Below are 23677 nucleotides of genomic sequence, written 5' to 3' on the forward strand. Positions count from 1 at the left end.
ACTTGTATGAAATGTTTCAATTTCTAAAGCATTAACTACACATAACAAAAGTAAAACAGTGCATAAAGAATGGTGAACTTTCCTCAATCTGTGGCTTAACAAGAGCCCTGCAGACACTCTTTAACAAAACCCTAAGCAAAAATGGATATGATTTCAGCAAACCTGAACGTATGGGAAATAGATGTCCTTCAGCTTGCACGAGAGTTGATATAGATTCACGTTTTTCATTCTAGGCTTGAAAATCTCAACCTGCACAGATTTTATATGACAAGAATGCATGAAAACATCACAGTGTATTATCTAGGTATCGAGAATTCACAATATTTACCACCTTGTGACAAATCAAGAAATACCAGAAAATTTTACCAGCGGAATGTATTTAGAATAATACATAAAAGTCATTAACTACATATATATGCCCAAGGCAGTATACGAAAGAAATAAAATATTTGCTTCAAACTTCATAGTAAAGGCTTTCCCCCATCAACAGACGCCGACATGCATGAAGAGGTGTTCTATCAATCTTTATCAACTTCAAACCGTTCAAAGAGTTATGTCTTAACTCACAGTGGCTGCCGGTTTATGTGTTTCATAATCCTTGTGAGGGTGTTTCATCTCTCGCTCACGTATAGTTCTCAACTCGCCTCACATCTTATAGACTTTAAATTCTCCCTATCTCCGCCCACTGCCTAACGTCTTCTTTAAATATTTCAATCCTATATCTCGAAAAAATATATATTTTATCGTCACTATATTAAAATGACATAATAGACAATCTAAAGCCTAGGATTCCCTCAAGAAGATTGACTTTGCCTTGAGAACAAAGTAAAGACATGACCTGAGGAAGTCTTCGACTGGCATAATCAGAGAATCTAGAGCCTAATAGTCACTCAAGACGGCTGAACTATGACTACTTCCAAGTCCTGTGCTGTGGCCAAGCCAAAAACAAATTTATAGAGCAATGGAGGTTACGTAAAAAGACATGCATCCTAGACAATGGTTTTTACCAGGTTTGTAGAGATTAGCTGAGTAAAACCTTCCCAGGAAAAAAAAAAAAAAACACACACACACACACACATATAGGCAAAAATTTAGTTGCAAATATAAAAAGAAAAGACGTGCATATGCACCATGAAATGTCCAATGAGTCAATGCGATTGACACTGAAATACCACAATAGAAAGAATTTATTAAAAGAAGTCTACCTTCGTGAAGCTTCCTTGAGGTGCTCTTGCGCTTTCATTTTCTAAAGGAACCCTGACGCCACCATCAGTCTGAATAAACGGCAAAGAAAATGATGACAGATTAAATAAATCTATGTATGGGACCTAAGGGAGTCCAGTCGAGAGAAAAATATGACAACAATGAAGAAATCAGTGATCTTGCATACTTTCCAAGAGTGTTGAGAACCAGATCTGCTCAATAGAGCTTCTCTCTTCAGATGTAACATGTATACTCTTTTAGATTGCATAGTCTTGGAAGAAACCATGGCATGCCTGTAACTCGTTAAAAGGTAAAGAGGTGTAAATTACCTCCACAAAATATAATGGACTACCAGTTTCTACAACTACAATACTCTGGAATGTACCTTCCCAAATGCATAGAGGCAATTGGTCCTCCAAATCCAAACAAGCCAAAGAAAGGCTGCACCACGCTCAACAAATTATCCAGAAAATAGAAGAAATTTAAACTTTTAGAGATTCAACACAGTTTAATTTTCCCCATTCAAATCCAAGTCCAGGACGTGGAAAGGTGAATTGTCAGCTAGTTAGGAACATACTGTTGACTTCTCTCATATAATTCCGACTCATTGAAAACAGAAGCTTGTGTTTGCTTTTTATTGGGGGAGGATAGGGAAAAAATGTTTTTTGTATTTCAACGAAGCTAATGCTGCATGGCGCGATGTTGCTTTGAAAATTAATTCCGCCTATGAGAAGTGGAAGGTATCGGCAACATTTTCGGGAAGAGGAAGTTGATTCTTTAAGAACATTGATTATGCCAGGACATACTTGACAGTGTATGAATATGGCAGCGGAAAAATCGATTCACTCCTAATATATTGCAGTCAACCAATCATTCACATATGATATTAGCTTGCAGCAATTTACATCTCCTGGAAATACCAATGGATTCCTGCTACTAGCAAAAGGACATTTTGCATGTCTTTTTCATGCAGAGACTACAATATTCAATTAATGTCACGTGTTTAAAGAGAAATTACCATTAGATACGGAGGTTTTCCACCTACTGCCTTAACTCTGTACTTTCTGTGAAGTGAGGCACCCATCTTTCCCCTAGACAAAAAGAATGAACACAAATCCACGAAAAGTTACAAAAAGAGAATGAAATCAGAAACCAAGGCTTGCTAGTGGATGGAATTTAATCTTGTAGTTAAGCATATCTGTTTCTAAAAAAAAAAAAAAAAAAGAAAGTTCTGTCCTATCAAGTATATTTCAATTAGAAATAACTGAAAAGGATACAGTCAGTTTTCTCCATGAAGAAGCCATCATTTTGCATTTGAGTAGCACCAGCCTCTTTCTGGAAATAGATAATTGACTCAAGTAATCATCTGAAGACGATGTAACTCCACATTATCAAAGCATGTTCAAAAAGTCATGTCGCCCCAATGCTATTTCTTCGTTTTCAACTAGATAACCAAAATTTACCCAAAGCACAGAATTCTCTCCTAAAATTCTGTCCCCTCAAGCCAAGATACGGTTTATGGTGTAAGTTGCCATGGAGAAGTGAGTGTGTGGGCTCGGGTTAAATAGGGAAGAAAAAACATTGCTTTAGAGTACTCAATACCACTTTGCTATAGAGTTCTCATCACTGTCATCCATTCCAGGGCCAGTGTCAAAGATGGAGATCTTTTCATCAGATATATCCAAGCTGCAATTTCAAAACAATAGTGAGTCAGGCTCCAAAGTTCAAACCCAACAAAATTTCAATAAGAATGCAACTAGCAGAAGCATCAAGATGAAAGATTAAAATATAGTTAGCCCATGATCATATGGCATCAAACGCCCATCATGTTGAAGTAAATGCGACAATCTCCATGTGAAACTTATGATTCATAATATATGGCTGAAAGATGTCTGCATCGATGAAGTCCTACGTGGTTCAGACTTAAAGAAGAGTTTTGTCGGCAATTAGCAAACTGGCAGTGATACTTCCAAACAAAGGAAAAGCTTCGATGTTGTTTTCCATTGCTCTCATTTATTGTTCACTAATTTAGTTGAAACAACAAGAATGCATGTTTACAATTGTTCATATTTATCCAGTAAACAAGTCATCAATCACCTCCTGTAGATTTGCTTAGTATAAAATTTCTATTTGAAAAGAAAAAGTTCCTTTTATAGGAGAAGTTCTAAGACGCACCCAGTTCAACAACTAGATCAATGCAAAGAAGCATCATCCTTCGTACAGCTTCCACCATAAGCCACAATATGGATTCTAATGTTCCACAAATTCTCAGCCTTAAGCCACAAAAGGGTTGATGTTCCAATCCTAATGGTAACGTGACAAGATCAAGAAATCACCTAATCAATCTTTTAGATTTCAGGGGATTAGCCCATACAGCTTGCAAGGAATTATCCTGGCGAAAGGAGCAGCAGTCAGTTTGGCATCAAACAGGGATTATAACTTCCAAAATCATCAGGACAACTTACTATCAAATCTGCAAGAGCAGTTTCAAAAGTATATTCTTCAGGTAGCTCCTTCAACAATTCCGTGTCAGGCGTTAAATCCCACATATTCTGCGAGAGATTTCACGCATATATCGATGCAATCGCTTGAAGAAGCACAGAGAACTAGAGAAACTCGATCATAGCATGCGTCATGTGTTCAAAGGCCATGATACACCTCCCCCCCAAAGGGTGCTATCAAAATCCACAACAAGAGAACTCCTAAAAGGCAAGTGATACCCATTATGCAGAAAGGAATAAAATACTAACCTCAAAAGTATCAGTTGTGTTGCCAGAGCCATCCTAATTGGAAAAAGATAATGCATACAAAAGAACAGTAAAATAAGTACAGCCATTAAAGTGAATATGCACGCTCTCAGTAAATTAGAAGACAGAGCAAGCGAACAACATATGGCTTTTGCCCAATACTCACGTGAAAACGCAAGATGTGGCGCTTGTGAGGCTTAAAGTTGTCGAAAATAATTCGACTTTTGATCCGGTTGCCATTTGCATCTTCGAGATGCAACTCATTACTCTCCCATGCGATGGGACGCTTGGACCTTAGCGATGGATCTTGCGCTTTGGCTCGATTGTACCTTTCTTTGGCCATCAGCATGAAATCTCCGGAGGCCATCGTCGGGTTGGGTTCCCTTAACGCGATTCCCAGGGTAGTCCCATTAGGCAACAATATGGTGAATCTATATATCCTGTCGATATCACCATCATTCATCGCCTGCTCCGCAGGCCTCTTCCTGATGCTCCCGCAATTCTGGCTTGGCTCCATCCTTTAGCCAGCCCGAAACCTGTCATGGTGCAAAGAAGAAGAGCGGTAACAAAGATCACACGCAGAGGAAACAACCATCGCCCCCTCAACACATTTGACTGTAGAGGTTCAAAACTGCATGCACGATTTCAGAAAAGATCATATTTTTCGTGATTTTCCCTTTCCCCTACTAACAATTCTTTCCCGTCTTTTCGTTATCCCACAAACCAAACGAACACGCGTCACCACGATATCGTAAACACGAGAACATTACGCGAATTAGCTGATAAAATGATCGCTTAAGCAGGGCTCGAACGCGGGTCGGCAGAAGCGGGTAAGAAGCCAGCCAACCCCTTTCCGGCGTGCGTAACGTCCTCGCCAACCGACTCCCAGCTCCAGCTCCGGCGATAGGAGAAACGAGCAAACACCGGCTGCCGATCGAAGCTCAACCGACACGTTCCCCGCAAGAAAGTCGGAAAAAGCCAAAAAGGCGCGGAAGGTTGCCTGAGGGAGCGGAGGCAATGCAGCATAACAGAGGTAGAGCCCCCCGCTCTCCCGCCTCCCTCACCCCGGCAGCTACAACCGTCGTCCTGCCCGATCCTCGACCTCTCTCGAGGGTTTCCAGGAAGGACGGAGGAGGAAGAGAGAGAGAGAGAGAGAGAGTCGCGGCGCTGCGGGAGACGAAGAAGACGAAGAAGATGGAGACGAAGACGACGAAGCGCGACGTTCTCTGCACTCCCCTGCAAGGCTGCAACCGAATGGTCGTACCTGACTCGTGTTGCTGCCGCGCCGATGGAGGACAGGCCCCTTTGAGATCGCGCCACGTGGACGTGGCAACAGCGACGGCTTGATGGCATTGAAGCTTTCCTCCTCCAAATTTGCCGCTAATGTAACCAGATCAATTACCTTTTAGTTATGATTATTGGATTCTTTTTTCTTTTATCATTTTTATTGTGAAATATTCGAAATATCAAAATAAGAATTTAAAATAGATCTTTTTTTAAAAAAATAAAAACATTATATTAATTTCAAAAGACGAAATTGCCGACGCCTAAACAACGACCTTGCCTCTAGATGGTGAAAGTCACCAACCTTTGCCGCCGCCCCACCGGCAATGGGGGTGGTGACTCTATGTTTCTCCTTTTTGCAGTTTTTCTTTTTCATGAAAATAAAAAAGGAAAAAGACAAAATTTCAAAAGACGAAATTGCCTTTCATAGCCAATGAGTTCAAACCCTTATTTGAAATTGATATGGGCACTTCAGGCTTTTATTTGATAAAATAAGGACATTTCGGGTCCTTATTTGAAATAATGTCTGTTTCAATATCTTCTTTTAAATTAATGAGCACTTTGAATCCTCATTTGAGAAAACGATAGCACTTTGGGCCATTGCTTAAAAAAAAAAAATACCCACTTCAAACCCTTATTTGAAAAAAAAAAACAATTGACATTTTAGCCGAATACCTGCATTACACTTATGTTTTTTTTTTTTTTTTTTTTTTGCCGAATACCTGCATTACACATTTATCTTATATTTTTGGGTTAATATCCTGAAAAATCCCAAACCGGTACACCTGTGACAAATTTACCCCGACTAACCATAAAAAACCTTAAACTGGTACATTTATGACAAGTTTACCCCAAACTAATTTATTCGACCGCAAAAAATCCAAACCGGTAAATTTGTGACAAATATAAAAAAAAATCACAAAAATTGTAAACTGTGACAAACAGAGCGTAAAACCCCAAATTTGTATATTAATCAACTGTCACGTATCATTTAACTTAATAATTCGACAATAAAATATAATAAAAACTAACATAAGGTAAATTTGTCACAAGTGTACTAGTTCGGGGTAAATTTGTTAAAAGCATACTAGTTTGGGGTTTTTGGTGGTCAAAAGAATAGTTTGGGGTAAATTTATCACAAATGTACCAGTTTGGGGTGTTTCAGGGTATTAACCCTAATTTTTTTTGTGATACAAAAATTTTCAAACTTATATTCATATGACACATTTATCCAAACATTAATTTAACTATGTTGAAAATCCCAACATTAAACTCACGCCACACATTTACTCTTCATCAAATTTTTTCTTTCATCACCGCTACCCTTATCATCGCCATTGCCACCATTCCCGCTAAACCAAGGAATAAAACGAAGGAGGAAGTTTTAAAAACAAAAACAAAAAACTAAGACATAGAGTGGGTTGACATATTGTTATCATGTGAATGTCACATTTGTATCTTTTGCTTTCCATCGTTCAATATATAATAATCAGTAGCGAGATTTCATTCCTTGGCTGTTATTTCCAATATTTTCATCGAGACATGATTAAAGGCTCTAAGCATGCTCAAAAACGCAAAATGCAGGTAGCCACATAATTTGTTAACTTAATTAATTTAGAATATACGTTTGATACCAAAATAAGCTTTGGGTTTATGATTTAATGGAAGAAAATTCAAAGTAAATGTACTGCAGTGAACATAATTTAAAGTACTTTGTGGCTTTTTTTAGCTATTCAACATGATGCATTAATGGAGATCCGTGCAAATATTGTCTCTAGGGGGAGGCAGTACTACCCAATAGATGCATGATTTGAAGACTATTCATTTGAAAAATGGTCATCGAACTTTTACGAAATATTGAAGCACATAGTATGTTAGCAATTAATTTTCCATGGTCAAATCAAATTTATTAATCATGTACAGATGTCAAGTCACTGAAAAACTCCAAACTTTTCAAATTGTGACAATTTACCTCATTAATGGCATTTTTGTCTTTTTTTTTATATGTTTTTTCTTTTTCTTTTTTTCTTCTTCTTCCCTCTACTAGCCATGGCAGAGCCGGCGGAGGGAAGCCAGCGTCGAGCGAGGGTCGCCCTTATCGAAGGGGTGCCCTCGCCAAATCTGGGCAAGGGCACAAGGGAGGCCCTCACCCGACCCAGTCGGCCATGGTGGAGCCGGTGCAGGGAAGTCGGCGTCGGGTGAGGGTCGCCCTCCCCAGCGTTAGGCAAGGGCCTCCCTCCCTCGACCCAGCCGAGGGCCACCCTAGCTAGCCCAAGCGAGGGCAACCCTCACCCGACGCCGGTGAGGGCAGCCCTCATTGGATGCCGGCTTCTCTCTGTCGGCTCCGCCATGGCTCGCAAAGGGAAGAGAGAAGAATAAGAAGAAAAGTAAAAAAATTAAAAAGTAAAAAGACCAAAATGCCCTATAGTTAGGATAAATGTGTCACACGACAAAAGTTCAGGATTTTTTGTATCACAAAAAAAGTTTGAGGTAAATGTGTCACGGTTGACAAAGTTCATGATTTTTCAAGTCATAAAAAAAAAGTTTGGGGCAAATCTATCACTTTGGGCAAAGTTGAAGGTTTTTCATGATTTTTTCTCTCTCTTATATATATTGGGACTTATCAATTAGGTGGATATGTCGCTAGATACGTGTAGACTTCTATTTTCCAATTGAGAAAGTTACTAACTATATAAGCAAATTACCGACAAGATTATCATTAAAGTTTTTTTTTTTTTTTTTTTTTTTTTACATGTGGAAGCTTGCTAGAGCTGGCAAAATGGGTCATAAACTGGGTTTGAGAAAATAAAGCACAAAAAGAAATGGGTCTAAATGGGTTTGAGAAAATAAACCCATATTATGACCCACTTTGAATCCATGGGCAGCCTTCTTTAATTTTATAAAATATTTTTTGAAAGAAAAATTGAATTTTAATTAATTTCATATTTCAATTTTTTTTTTCTTCCTTCCTTAGCTGATGGATGGCAGGGTGACGGCCGACAATAGGCCAGGCAAGGCTCGAGCTTGCCGGCGTCGAGTGGGGCCTTGCCTCGCCAGATTGGCGAGATCGAGCCCCGCCCGATGTTGGCGAGCTCGAGCCTCGCTTGTGGCCAGTCGCCGGCCGTTGTCGTGGCTGGCAGCCGGCCGAAGAAGAAGAAAAAGGAAAAGAAAAAAGAAAAAATAATTATTAAAAATTATATTTTTAAAAATAAAAATAATTTAAAATTATATTTTTAAAAATAAAAATAATTTAAAATTATATTCTAAAAAATTAAAAATTCGATTTAAAAAAATTATATTTATAATAATTATAAAAAATTTCCATTTAATTTGTATTGCATAAAAATTATTTAAAAAATTTGTATTGCATAATAATGTTTTAACAATACTTTTTTTAATAAAAAATCATAAAAATGAGTTTTTTTAAGTTTAGTTAAAAAATTTCATGTCACAATTTTTAGTTATTCAATGGTATGTTCACACTTCAAATAAGGGAAGCGTGGGCATAATCTAATTCTTTATAAATACTTCAATTTATAGGTTTTTTTAAAACTTTTTTATTTTATTTTATTTACTATTTTTAATTTAATTTGAAGTTTTAATCTTATTAGCATATAGTAGAAGTGAGTTTTCCTAGAATATTAATAGGTTTTAGCAATACGAGTTGGGCCTTGTATGGGTCGGGTATGGATCGGGTCGAGTATAGGTCACTTAATTTACACTACATGAATATGGGTCAAAACGGGTTAAATGTGTCAAATATGGGTTGACCCATATTCGACCCAACCCACCCATTTGCCACCCCTAAAGCTTGCTAATGGTGTGAGAAGTAGATGTGATGACCAGGCGTTGTTGAGGGTTGGGCTCAACATGTCACTCATCTGTAATGCCCGATGAGAAATACATGTTGAATCTTCGTATTAGACTCAAATTACTTACCTTTTTCGATTTGAAAAATTTCCTCACCATACGTGCGATAATGGTGCAATCAAATTTATTTCGTATGCGAAGTTACTATTTAAATGAAGAAACTACCATTTTTCGCCAAGTTAATATTTATTTATTACAATGAAACGAATCCATCGATAGTTGTTGTCGTTGATAATGACCGAGTACCCACTACGTTATCTAATGAAAAGCTCAGCCACGAGACAAAAATAACTAATGTCGTGTAATTTGAGGATTACTTTTCTTGTTGGAGCTAACGAATATTCTCAATAAACTACCACTAACGGATGGACAGACAATCTTTTTTTCTAATGCATAATTTCATTAATCAAAATCATAAAGTTACTTAGTAATTTTTTTTACGGGGATAATGATATAAATGATCCATAAAATTTGACCAAATGTGTAATGTAGTATCTGAACTTTTAATTTGTTGCTTTAGTTCGATGTTCAATATGACTCATAAACTTTTAGTTTGTTTAATATAACCCATAAACTTTTTACACATGTTCAATGTGCCTTGAAATATATGAAATTTTTTGATGTAATCCTTCTATTATTTCAAAATTGGAGATGATATCATAAATTTTCATATTGTCCAAAGACTAAATTAAATACGTACTAAAAGTTCAAAGATAACCATGAATAAATAAATAAAATTGCTAGCATGAATTTCTCACGAACTAACTCCTGAGATAATTAGTGATAAGGAATTATACACGTTTGATTGCAAGATTGGATGTCGATTTCAACTCGGCAAGGTACGAAAATTTCTTAACGAGTGATCGCGAGATATCGAGTCGCATTGCCTTTCTCGTGATTGTGCAAATTAGTTGAGTAATTTGCACAATCGGATTGTGGGGGAGATTTGCGTGTGCGCTTGTCATGTGCTTTCATGCCTGAAAGTGTTTCGATCTATTCATTTCTTCCATTGGCAATTTCTAGTTGTCGCGCCGCCACCGTCGTGGATATCAATTTTCAGGGGGCGATGTGGCGTCGGCAGGAAATGAACTTGGCTCAAACGCAATGCTCTCCAAAGAGGCATTTTCAAAAAAAAGAAGAAGAAAAAGAGAGAAAAAAAAAAGAAAAGAAAAAAAAGAGGCATTTTCATCTCCTGTCAGTCAAAAATGTTTTGAGTGATTGCATAGCTCGCCCGTGCCGATAGTGGGCACGTGATGAAATTAGTACATTGTACTAGACCTGTGTTTTATGTGAGGATATTAGCTTTTGCTTTGGGTGTTTGATGAATTAGTAATTTTCTTTTTGTGAGTTACTAATTCCATTTATCATCATTGTTTGGGTGTTTGTTGATTATGAAAGTAGTTTGTCTTTTAATTGTGTTTATGTAATTGTTTACCTTTATCGATCGTTCCGGGATGCCCATGGAGACTCCGGAGGCCTACCAGCTTGTTGACGACGAGACCGCAAGCGGTTCATTTTTCTTCTTGAACATACATTGGCTCTCTAAAATTGCACACAATGTTCATATTTATGTTTAATTGAAATACAATATATTTTTCTTGGGTGGAATTCTATGAGCTTGTGAGCTGAGAGAGAGAGAGAGAGAGAGAGCTCGCGATGGGTTCTAAGTGTGGAATTGTAAGGTGAAATTGAGAGAGACGTAAATTTACTCCACGGGCTAGTTGTCACCGTGCAATATGTGCTGAAAAAGGATAAGCAGGCCACGGAATTCGACGCAAATCATCGAGAAAGGATTATATTTTTAGTTTGTTGAGTAAAGCATGCATCCAAAAAAATGTTTTGTTACAACACATGCACACTGTTGTAGTTCTTTCTAGGATCTTTATATTTATTTATTTATGTGCATCTTCTTATTTTGTTATATTACTTTTTAATTTGATCCAAATTTTTATCTAAATAACACATTCACAAAAGAGCTTAAAGTGGGCCAAGTGGATGGATATGGATTTTCATAGGATGATAATATGAATGTATAAGTGGGGTATGGGTTTGACATGAGCTATTAAATTTGCCTTGCATGAAGATGAGTGAATTTAGATTGAATCCTTTTGATCTAACCTGATCTACTTGTTTGACATTTTTTATCTCATCATGTCCTATATCTAAAATGCAAATACCACATATTATCTAGTGTTGTTTTTTTTTTTTTTGGTACCCAGGGAACCTCCGCACGCCGCTTCGCGGTGGAGTAAACCCTGGAGCGCCGGGGGCCCCCATATTATCTAGTGTTGTTCATACGCAATTCTTCACCAAAAAATTAGAGATGATCAGAGAGGCAAAAGCATATGCAAAATCTCCACAAATTCCCTCCCAAGTAAATGAATGACAAATGAAAATCCCTGAACATAAACACAACAGCGGAGCATTTTTGCTATTTACTCCCTAACAACAAACTTGTCAAGCCCCTTGCAAAGCTCCTACAGCGTCAGCATCGGCAACTTTGCTGTTTCACTGCAACCTTCGCTCTTCGCATAGTGTCTAGAACCAAGGGGTACTAGTTAGACGTGTTGGTTCTAGACACTGAGCCTTTTTGCCAGAATGATGAGGCCAGGGCGGCATGCCCAGACCTAAGTGATGTGGGTCCTCACCTAGGGCCGACGAGGCCTTTATTGGGCTGGCGATAGGCAGTGGTGGCAGCCCTTGCCTCTTTTTATTCTTCTTTTCTAGTTTGTTTTTTCTAAAAATTATTTTAGCTTTTTAAAGCTTTTAAATGTTATTTGAAAAAAATTAAAGGAAAAATTTAATAAAATGCCACATAAGAGATATAAATGAATTTTAAAAATGCTACGTTAGCATTTCTATTAGACAGATTGATGGTGTTAACGGAAGAACTCGATTGTACCAATTTGATAAGTTTGAGAACTTGATTGGATTTTTTAAAAGTTTTAGACATCAAATGCACTTTTGCAACAAGTTTTAGGACTAGTGGTGCACATGTCCTTTTTTTTTATTTGTAAAAGAAAGATCCACCTCGTTAAAGTTAAATAAGGTCACTTTTGCTACTTAATAAAAATTTCAAACTTTTATTTGGTTAAAAAGAAGGTTTCGTCTCATTAGATTATTTGTCCAAAAGTCTACTTTTAGTACAATTTATTAGAAAGGTTGGATCATAATGTTACTCACGAATAGTGTCTGAAAACCTTTTCGGCGTTACAAACTGACGCCCCGGCATTTTCTGATTAAATACTGAAATTACTCCATTTTTGGAATAAATACTCAATACTAAAATTTTCACTTAATTTGCACAATGCAGCATTCAATGAAATAAACCAAGCACACCATTGCAATTAGCACGAAATTCCGATCACCGGCTATCCTGGTCTAATTTCTAGAAAATAAATAATAAATAATTTCTAAAATTAATTAAATAATTAAATTTAAATGCTAAAAATACCAACCTAGGCCAAAAATCACTAAATTAAATACCGATACGGACCCAGAAAATTCCCGAACCCTTTTAGATAAATAAAACAATTTATCTAGGCCTTACTTAATCTAATCTAACCACCTAACATGCTCAATTAAATAATTAAATTTATAATTTAATCTAAATAACCACCTAATTCCTAATTAAATTAAATTAAACACCCCTTAGACATCATTAACCTACTAAGAAAATTTTAGTGCATAAACTCACCGGTGTATCGTGAAATCGGTTCACTGCGACGACGACACGACGGCGGCCAAAACTTGAGTTTGCGACAGCATCAACGAAGCTCGGATCGGGCCTAGAACCGGCCCAATAAATCTCAGCCCAAGCTGAGGTTTATTCTTGATTTTGGGCTGGACTCAAGTTGGGCTGGGCTTGCTAAACTTGCTCGGCTGGACTACTGAAGACTTGGGCCGAAGTTGGGCTAAACTTCACTAATTTGTGGGTTGTTGAACCGGGCTTTGCTGGGCCCGAAAGGCTGAAGACGCTGGGCTGAAGACGTGTGAAGATGGGCTGCAGAAAAATGGCAACTAGCTGGGCCGAATTATGCTGGCTCGTGGACTTCAATTGGGGCAGCTTCTGCGAGGTAGAGAGGTCTACGAAAGAGAGAGACTTCGATGGGTTGCTGCAGCAGGTGAAGACTCGAGGAAGTAGCTGGCATTCGCTGGCGATGGAAGGCTGCAGGTTGTTTGGTCGTGGGCTAAAAGTGGAGAAGAAAATGTTGGCAGGCGGTGGATTCGTGTGGGCAGAACTGCAGGCCAGAGGAGTCAACAAGGCTGGGGAAAATTCCTTTAGTTGACCGAGCGTGAAGAAAGCTCAAACGTGGCAGAGAGATGGAGCTCGGTGGAGATGCTTCGCTAGTGTGTTGCAAATGTGAGAGAAACGAATAGAGAGAGAGAGAGAGAGAGAGAGAGAGAGAGAGAGAGAGAGGTGAAGCTGCATTTTCGGTGAAGTTGAAGCAAAGAGAGGAATGAGACAGAGAGACACGAAGATGTGAAGCGAGAGGGGCAGCGTGTAGAGGAGACCTCAACGAAGAGAGGAAAAAAAAGTCAAGAACTCTTATCCTTTAATCAAAGTTTGGTCCCCTAAAGCCCACACAAGATTATCCTTTTGTCTCTTAATAATTTTTTGCATTATCTTCACAATTAAACCAAATTTTGAAGCCCAAAATTGCTACCCTTTTCCAAATCCGACATCACTTTAGGTTCTATTTTTTCACTCAATTCCCTAAATTGAGGTGCAAATTTCAATGAAGAAAAATCCCATATAATTTTCTGTAAGTCCCCAACACTCAAAGGCTCGGCTTAGAAGTCCAAATTTCATTTAATTTGGCTCGTCCAAATTTCTGTTATTTTTCATGACGTCCGAATTGAATTTCCGTAAAAATTTCAGAATCTCCGAAAAATTTTCGGAGGATGAGTTGATGTTCCTAAAATAAATCGTGACATAACAGAATTTTCAATTTCTGAAATCGGGTTCAAATTTACAATTAATTTCACTATGGCGCGTTTTTAGCATGACTTAATATACCGGGTAACTTGTAGAAATTTTTGGTGCAATTGACCCGTGATCGATTTATCTCAAGTCACACTGTACATCTTCGACTCATTGGCGACTCTTGGTTGTCGTGAAAATCTCGAGATTTCAAATACGGGCACCTGGTATTAAAACGACAGAAAAATCAGTTTAGTGCCAATCGACAAGAATCTGCAATATGGTGGAATCACCCACACTCTGATCACATATCTCAGTCAAGTGGACCTATCTCTGGTTTTTGATCGATTTCGACAGTGCCGTAATAACCCTTGCAGATCAACACGGTCGAGAAATCAATTCCTAGTCGAATTCTCAAATCCGTTGCATTTAGCTTCCTTAATTGCTCCCCCATATAGACTAGTTATCTCGTGAGTGATCAGCTTAGAGAATAGCACTATCGGCCCGTCGACGAAAGGCCTGATTTATTTAATCGAAAACAAATTATGAAAATTCAGGTTATTACATTTCATCTCCAATCACTAGTGATAAAATGCCGAAGGCTTTCACCAACACTAGATGCTACAAAGTGTGTTCCTTTTCTGCATGAGGATGTAGAACGGCCCGTGATATGTCATGATTTTAAAGCTTACAGTATTCTATTTGAAGAAATTTATGAGAAATTACTCTGAGTTTTATTCTCCAAAGAATATATAATTATATGAGGCATCTAGCCTTTTATAGCTACTGTTTAGCTAATTATTATTATTATTTTTTTTTTGGTAAAGGGTAATGATCTGTTTAGCTAATTATTTGCGATAACTACTGAAAGAAAAAACCCAATATACTAGCCATAAATCTAGTTAGTATCTACTGGTTGTAAAAAAAAAAAAAAACAGCACTCTAAAACGTAGGAAACAAATTCCTAAAAGCCAACAAATAAAATCTGAAAACAAAATAACTACACTTCTACTGCTAACTAGAAAATCCAATTCTGATTTTCAACACTCCCTCTCAAGCTAGGTTATGAATGTCTATCATACCCAACTTGCACCTTAGGGTGCGTTTGGTAACATTTCTGTTCAAAAATTGTTCCAGGGAAAGGAAATAGAAAAAACTATTTCTGTTCCAGGGAACAATTTTTGAATAGAAGAACGCGTTTGGTAAACTTGTTTCTGGAATAGAAAAAGAACAAGAACACGTTTGGTAAACTTGTATACATTTTTTGTTTCTTTTAATTTTTTAATATTTTTTCTTTTTCTTTTTCCTTCCTTTTAGCCGGTTGCTGGCCTCGACCATGGTCGGCGGCCTCGCCCAGCCACGGCGAGGCTTGCCGGCCCCCAGCGAGGCCGAGCCTCGCCAGGGGCCAACGACACTCAGCCTCACAGGGGGCTAGCGACACTTCGGCGAGGTCGCCGACCCTTGACGGCGTCGCCAGCACTCGACAGCCAGTCACCGGCCATGGCCAAGGCTGGCGACCGTCCAAAGAAAAAAGAAGAAGAAAAGAAAAGAAAAGAAAGAGAAGAAAATAATAGGAGAGAGAAAAATTATTTCTCGAAAGTGTTCTAGGAACAAGAAACAAGTTTTTTTTTGTTTTTTGTTTCTGTTCCAAATGTGTTCCTGGGAATAAAAAAAATAGATTTAGAACACAAATGCAAACAAACACGTTTATGTTCTTTTTTTGTTCCGGAACAAAAAAAACAGGAATTTTTTTCATGAGCAGAAAAAATGAACACAAACATGCAGGCCCTTAGAGTCTCGAAACTATTTCTAGAGAAAATCTTGGTCAGTATGTCCGTTGTTTGATGATTGGTTGGAATATACGAGAGCTTCAAGATTCCTTCCTCGAGTTTTTCTTTGATGAAATGTTGATCAATCTCAACATGCTTTATTCTATCATGATGAACCAGGTTCTTGGCAATCTTAATAGCAGCTTTGTTGTCACATAATAATGACATAGGATTGGTATTTGTGAATCCTAGTTCATTTAAGATTCTTCTCAACCATATGCCTTCACATATTCCTTGACACATTGCTCTAAACTCTGCTTCAGCGTTGCTCCTAGAAAAATTGAGTTGCTTCTTGCTTCTCCAAGTAACCATGTTGCCCCACACGAAGGTATAATACCCTGTTGTCGACGTTCGGTCCATGAGAGACCCAGCTCAATCTGCATCCGTGAATATCTCCACGTTTCTCTCCTCTGTTTTATTAAAGTAGAGCCCTCTTCCAAGACTTCTCTTCAAGTACTGTAAGATTCGAAAAACTGCTTGCATGTACTTCTCTGTTGGTCGATTCATGTATCTACTAACCATACTTACTGCGAAACCAATGTCTGGTTGAGTATGCGAGAGATAGATTAGTTTGCCAACTAATCTTTGATACCTCCCTTTGTCCGTTAATGGTCCTTCTTCTTCCATCTCGATTTTATTTGTAGAATCCATAAGTGTGTCAACTAGTTTGCACCCAAGCATACCACTTTCCTTCAAAAGATCAAGAGTATATTTGCCTTGGGAAATTGCAATTCCTTTCAGCGACCGAGCTACTTCCATACCTAAGAAGTATTTGAGTTGACTTAGGTCTTTAACCTCAAATTCTTCTGCCAAGATATTCTTTAATTTTCCAATCTCCCCCAAATTGTCACTAGTTAGGATTATAACATCGACATATACAATCATTATTGCTCTTCTACCTTCAGCTGATTTCTTGACAAACATTGTATGATCTGTTTGACATTGAGTGAAATTCAGCTTCTTAACAACCCTTGTTAACCTCTCAAACCAAGCACGAGATGATTACTTTAATCCGTATAGGGATTTCTTGAGTTTCCACACCTTATTGAAGCTCTCTTTCGTGTCAATTCCCGGTGGAACCTCCATAAAGACTTTTTCCTCCAATTCCCCATTCAAGAAGGCATTCTTTATGTCTAATTGATGTAGAGGCCAGTCCAAGTTAGCTGTAAGGGAGAGCAACACTTGAATGGAGTTTAGTTTGGCCACCGGAGCGAAGGTTTCTTCATAGTCTATATCATATGATTGCCCGAATCCCTTAACAGCTAGCCTTGCCTTGAAACGATCAACACTACCATCAGCATTATGCTTAACTGTAAAGACCCACTTACATCCCACCAATTTCTTCCCAATTGGCAATTTGTATATTCCCAAGTATTCTTCTTCTAAAGTGCATGAATTTCCTCAAGAATCACCTTTTTTTTTTCACTCGGATTGAGCAAGTGCCTCCTGGATATTCTTGGAAATTTGAATGTCGTTCAATGTTGAAACAAATGCTTTGTATTTAGGAAATAACTTTTCATAAGACACAAAATTGTTAATGAGATGTTGAGTGCACTGTCTCTTCCCTTTCCTAAGAGCAATGGGTTGATCAAGATCATCAAGTTCAACAAAATTTTCTGAGCTTATAGGAGCATTACCTTCATCTATTGTGGGTCTTGAACTTGGGTCTATCTCTTGAGTCGGCTTTGATGTAGTACGATCCTCCAACTCCTTTTGAGTTTTCCGCCTAGAGTAGACTATTACCTCTTTATTTTTGTCTTGTGTAACATTTTGAATGGGTAGACACGAAAGACTTTTGGATGTTGGATGACTCTCGGATGTTGGAATGGGTAGAGATGGAGGACAAGCATAATTGGTATTTGTTTGTTGTGACCTGAGTGAATGAAAAATGTGTCCTAAAAATAATATTCCTCACAACTCTCCCCCTGAATGGTATTTTTGGAGTGAAAAGGTTGGTGTTCAAAGAAGGTAACATCCATGGTGGTATAAAAATGCTTTGTTTGTGGGCAATAACACTTATATCCACTTTGATTTGGAGCATATCCTAGAAACACACATTTGAGGAACTTAGGATCTAGCTTTCTACGATGTAGCTTATTTATATGAACAGATGCCGTGCAACCGAATACTTTGAGTGGGATATGTGAGGCAAAACGAATATGTGAGTAGGTACGAAGTAGACTCTGAAATGGTGTTTGGAAATCTATGACACGGGAAGGCATATGATTGATGAGATATGTGGTTGTTAACACAGCTTCTCCCCAAAAATGTTTAGGAACATGGGTGGCTAACATAAGAGAACGAGCGACTTCCAAAAGATGCATATTTTTCCTCTCCGCTACTCCATTTTGTTGTGGAGTGTCTACACAAGAGCTAATATGTATGATACAATGGCTATTCAGATATGACCCGAGCTGTGAGTGGAAGTATTCTCTCCCATTATCCATTTTGAAAACTTGGATTTTTGTGCTAAATTGGGTTTGGATCATTAGGTTAAAGGTTTGAAAAATTTGGCAAATATCTGATTTTTCTTTCATTAGAAAAAGCTAAGTGAGTCTTGTATGATCATTAATGAAAGTAAAAAACCACCTTGAACCAGAAATGTTATTGACACGAGAAGGTTTCCAAATATCACAATGAATTGAGAAGACTTATAAGGTTGCAAAGGGTACAAACTGCAAGTATGTTTGGATAATTGACACACCTCACATTGAAGTTTTATTGAATCTTTATTGAACAAAGAAGGTAGCAAAAAAAAAAAAACATTTTTAAGTACGAGAAATTTGGATGACCTAACCTATAGTGCCACAATCTTACGTCACTCTCTTCTTTAGCACGAGATGCTACACATGACGTCTTCATGTTTTTCCATTTTGAGGCATTAACTCGCAAAGGTAGAGGCCCGCATCCATCTTAGCATTGACAATTGTCATCCCCGAGTTCAAAACCTGAAATTCACATGAGTGTGGGAAAAATTTAGTAATGCAGCCTAAATCTTTGGTTAACTTGCTGATGGAGAAAAGATTATAGCTGAGTTAGGAATAAATAATACTGAATTTAGACCCATCCCGCTGTGGGCGCGTTGGTTTGGGCCTTTCCCCCTTTAATTGCGGAAAGGGGGAGGTGGGTCCCTGCGCTAGTGCTCCCTGGGGGTTTAAGCCGAGCGCTTGCTGTGAGGTGGTTCCTCCGGTCCAAAAAAATAAATAATAATACTTAATTCAGTGTCATATCTTTTGAAATAACCATTGATCCAACACCAGCCACTTTTGAGCAAGAACCATCAGCAATTCGAACGCTAGTGCCATTTTGACATGGATTGTACTCGTTGAGCACCGTGATATCTCCGGTCATGTGGTTGGATGCTCCTGAGTCTACAACCCAAGAGGTGTTTTTCTCCTGTTTAGCATTAAAGACATTTAGAGAATTACCTCGTTAAGCTATCGTTGTTGTACTAACTCCTTCTGGATGGGTTGCCTTTTGAACTGATGCTTGTAGCAGCTTTTTTAGCATCTTCAATTGCTCTTTGTTGAAGGGACTCGAGTCTACTGAAACGATTGTTTTGGTTTGGATTACGTTGCTTCTACTCTCTCGATTTTGAGTAGGATGTGAGGCTGATGGCTTCCAATCATCTGGCTGACCATGAATTTTCCAACATGTGTCTTTTGTGTGACCCATCTGTTTGCAATGATCACACCATGGATGACCACCCCTTCGCTGGTTGTTGTTGTTTGATTGAGTGCCTCAGTTGTAGGATGGTTGAGATCCTCGAGCTATTTAAGTAGAATTTGCTAGATTGGTCTAGTTGTTTGAAGAAACAAGCATCACCTTTCGCCAAGTCTCTTCTCTCCTGACCTCAGCAAAAACTTCTCGTACACTAGGTAGGGGCTTTATGCTCAAAATTTGTCCACGTACCTCATCAAGCTCTTGATTCAAGCCTAACAAAAATTTGTAGATGCGTTCTCGATCTTGAATTCGCTTGTACCACTTGCTATCTTCAGGACAACTCCACATCATATCTTCTAGCATGTCAAGTTGCTGCCAATGATGTATGAGTTGGTTAAAATAATCAGTGACAAAAGATTCCCCTTGCCTCAGGTCATGGCGAATGCCCTTGATCTCGAAGATGGCCGATGTGTTATCTTTGTTTGAATAAGTTTCATGAACAACATACCAAATCTCCTTTGCTGTCTTGTAGTACATGAAATTCTCCCCTGTTTCATTCGTCATTGAATTCAGCAGCCAGCACATCACCATGTTATTTTCCACCTTCCATGTTCGATAATTTGGGCTCGTCTCCTCAAGTTGTACGGCAGCTCCAGTTAGGTAATCTTCTTTACCTTTTCGGCAAACGAAAATCATGACATAAGAGTTCCACTTTTGGATACATTGATAGGTTGGGTAATGTGAGGAGAGTTCTAAGCTCTAGGGTCTAACCTCACTTGCCATGGTAGCTCTAGGGTATTTTGTCATGGTGGAAACACTCACAAATATGGTAGAAAAGAATGGTCCAGATCAAGCTCTAATACCATGAAGAAATTTAAGAGAAATTACTTTGAGTTTTATTCTCCAGAGAATATATAATTACATGAGGCATCTAGCCTTTTTATAGCTGCTATTGAGTTAATTATTTGCGCTAACTACCGAAGCAAAAAACCCGATATACTAGCCATAAATTTGGTTAGTATGTATTGGTTGTAATAAAAAAAAACAGCACCCTAAAACGTAGGAAACAAATTCCTAAAAGCTAACAAACAAAATCTAGAAAATCTGGAAACAAAATAACCACACTTCTACTGCAAACTAGAAAATCTAGAAACAAAATAACCACACTTCTACTGCAAACTAGAAAATCTGATTTTGATTTTCAACACTATTAGACGCTGTATATAGCATTAGTTGTGGCGGCATCTGATTTATGGCCACAATGCCAAGCTTTTTGGGTTTTGGACTTGCAAAAATTTTGCCCAAGGGAGATAACTCTCACTTCACCTATGTCATTGGAACGTACAACAATACTGCTCGGGAATATGTGATGCAAGATATCTATATATTGATACGGGCCATTTGAGAATGAGAATTGCACAAGTAACCTGCGTAAATGCGGTCGAGTATTATTTTTGACGTTTCAAAGTAATCCCATTGTATAAAAAAGAAGAGATAGCCCAATCTACACACCTCACACACAACATGTGCACCAATTATGATTAGGAACTAAATTCGATTAGGTAGATATCAACTGAACCAAAGACAAGAAAATAAGAGCGATGGTCATATACTGATGCACTATATGTCTGATCTGTCTTGATACATGTGGCCACAATTTGCAGGAATGGTAGAATCAGCTATAGTTCTTGCACCCCATGCTAAAAAGTTGCCACTTTTTTTTTCTCTGTTTTTAGTCGTGCATGTAGTCTCCTAAATGATGCTATTCCCTCACCTTCCAGTCCACCATCTTTACTCTTTCTCATATTGTTTGCCTGGGGAGGAACCTAGAAATTTTGCTGGACCCTCATGAGTCGGTGTTCCTAGGTGATCTAGATCTACTTTATGTGCCGCACACAGGCTCTGGAAAATACACGAAAGTTGGATCTTGAGGGTGCAAATCAGGCAAGTTCCAAACCCACGTTAATCACGCCTTGCCGGTCAGTGATCACAGGTAGGTAGAACGTGTCGCGACCTCTCTTTTTTTTGGGCGCTCGATCAAGGGCGGGTGCCTTGTGGAGGCTAATGGCTCGGCTGAATGTATTAGGCCCGGACTCTCTCAAGTCCACCAATTCACGACTTTAATAGTCTAAGTTTTTAATTTGTAAATTAATTTAAAACGGAGTTGCCACTAATCGGTTTGGGATGGGTCGATTAGAAACCCAAGCGAAGTATCGGGAGAAATACTCGCTCCTGCACAACCAGAAAAATTAGGATCGGGGACTTGATTACACTAGTTAATCACTAATGCCCTTTTAGTACCTAATCTTATTTAAACCCTAAGGCTTTTTGGATTTTTTGAGGGTTTTCCATGCATTTGATGGGGAGGAAAAACATTTTTGGGTCTTTTCCTTTTTTTGGACATAAAAGGGATTTTTTTTTGGATTTTTTGGTATTTTTCAAAAAATACAAGTCTTTTTGGCATTTTATGAATTTTTTGGCTTTTCATGAATTATTGGCTTTTTTTGGATTTTTGGCATTTTTTTGGAAAATATGAAATATTTTTGATTTTTTTGGAAAAATAAATATTTTTTAATATTTTTTGGAAAATAAATTATTTTTCATCTTTTCTCGATTTTTTTGGAAAATAAAATATTTTTACTATTTTTCGAAAATAAATCATTTTTTTATCATTTTTTGAAAATAAATTATTTATTTATTTTTATTTATTAAAACATTATTTTAAAAAAAAACCGACCCGAGTCAGATCCACGAGTTGTGTCCGACTCGGGTCAGCCCAAAACGCAGATGGGCCCGCTATGCGGGCCCAATATATATATTTTAATTCTTAAAACGACGCCGCAGTCGAGGAGCCCGTTTTCAAAAAGAACCGGGCCGACCCGACGACTTGGTTCGGCGAAACCCTACCCGACTCATCGACCCGGATTCCCGCCGCCCCAAAAATCGCGGAAACCCTACCCGAATCGATCCGCGCCCGACTCGGCTCCGACCTCGCGACCCAATTTCCAGCCGCCCTTGATCTCGCGAAACCCTACCCGATTCCGAGACTTGGATCTGATTCAATGACCCGGAAAATCGCAAACCGTAGGGTTTGTGTGGCATCCCAAAAATTCAAGACAAGCTCTAAGGTGTATGAAAGCCCATAATTAGGTGGGAAAATGTCACAAATAGTCCCTATATTTTCACTCAATGTCCAATTTCATCCCTGAACTTTCGATTGGCTCAATTTGGTCCCTGAACTATTGATAAAATGACCGATCTAGTCCTTGAACTTTTGAATGGCTCAATTTGGTCCCTAAACTATTAATAAAATGTCCGATCTAGTCCCTGAACTTTCGATCGGCTCAAGTTGGTCCCTGAACTATGATGAAATGTTCGATCTAGTCCTTCCTTACTATTTTTCTTCTTTTTTTTTTTTTCCCTTTTTTTTTTTTTTTTCCTTTTTTTTCCTTTTTTTCCTTTTTTTCCCTTTTTTTTTTTTTTTCGCTTTCCCTCTGCCGGAGCCGGCGGAGGGCCGGCGTTCGGCGAGGGAGCCCCTCGCCAGATCGACGAGGGAGCCCCTCGCCGGATCGGCGAGGGCCCCTCGCCGGCGTCCTCGCAAGCGGGCGAGGGGCTCTCCCTCGCCGGCGTCGGCGAGGGGCTCTCCCTTGCAAATCTGGCGAGGGGCCCTCCTCGCCGGCGTCTGCGCGGGGCTCTCCCTCGCCAGATCTGCGAGGGAGAGCCCCTCGCCCTCGCCCGACGCCGGCAAGGGGCTCTCCCTCGCAGATGCCGGCGAGGACGGCCCCTCGCCCGCTTGCAAGGGACGCCGGCGAGGGGTCCTCGCCGAACGCCGGCCCTCCGCCGGCTCCGACAGAGGGAAAGCGAAAAAAAAAAAAAGGAAAAAAAAAGGAAAAAAAGGGAAAAAAGGGGAAAAAAAAGGAGAAGAAAAAGAAAAATAGTAACGAAGGACTAGATCGAACATTTCATCATAGTTCAGGGACCAACTTGAGCCGATCGAAAGTTCAGGGACTAGATCGGACATTTTATTAATAGTTTAGGGACTAAATTAAGCCATTCGAAAGTTCAGGGACTAGATCGGACATTTTATCAATAGTTCAGGGACCAAATTGAGCCAATCGAAAGTTCAGGGACGAAATTGGATATTGAGTGAAAATATA

General features: G+C 38.8%; 1 protein-coding gene across 6 annotated transcripts in view; it reads right to left on the reverse strand.

Moving 5' to 3' along the window:
• Positions 1-5654, reverse strand: part of LOC104454747 (structural maintenance of chromosomes flexible hinge domain-containing protein GMI1) — a 58447-nt gene extending 52793 nt beyond the window's left edge. For 3 of the 6 annotated variants that reach the window (XR_005552976.1, XR_005552975.1, XM_039316864.1), the window contains exons 1-10: positions 4117-5654; positions 3954-3986; positions 3669-3755; positions 3540-3595; positions 2806-2889; positions 2222-2294; positions 1589-1644; positions 1391-1496; positions 1206-1274; positions 163-249 (exon numbers count right to left, since the gene is read on the reverse strand). Coding sequence is in view for 4 of the 6 variants with exons in the window: in XM_039316864.1 (XP_039172798.1) it covers positions 163-249; positions 1206-1274; positions 1391-1496; positions 1589-1644; positions 2222-2294; positions 2806-2889; positions 3540-3595; positions 3669-3755; positions 3954-3986; positions 4117-4467 (1002 nt within the window). In the remaining 2 variants the exon portion in view is untranslated. The remainder of the gene's footprint in view (positions 1-162; positions 250-1205; positions 1275-1390; positions 1497-1588; positions 1645-2221; positions 2295-2805; positions 2890-3539; positions 3596-3668; positions 3756-3953; positions 3987-4116) is intronic. The other 3 variants (XM_039316863.1, XM_039316861.1, XM_039316860.1) reach the window with 3 other exon arrangements.
• Between the last annotated feature and the right edge of the window lie 18023 nt (positions 5655-23677).

This window comes from Eucalyptus grandis, chromosome 7, assembly GCF_016545825.1.
Source record: "Eucalyptus grandis isolate ANBG69807.140 chromosome 7, ASM1654582v1, whole genome shotgun sequence".
Taxonomy (NCBI): domain Eukaryota; kingdom Viridiplantae; phylum Streptophyta; class Magnoliopsida; order Myrtales; family Myrtaceae; genus Eucalyptus; species Eucalyptus grandis.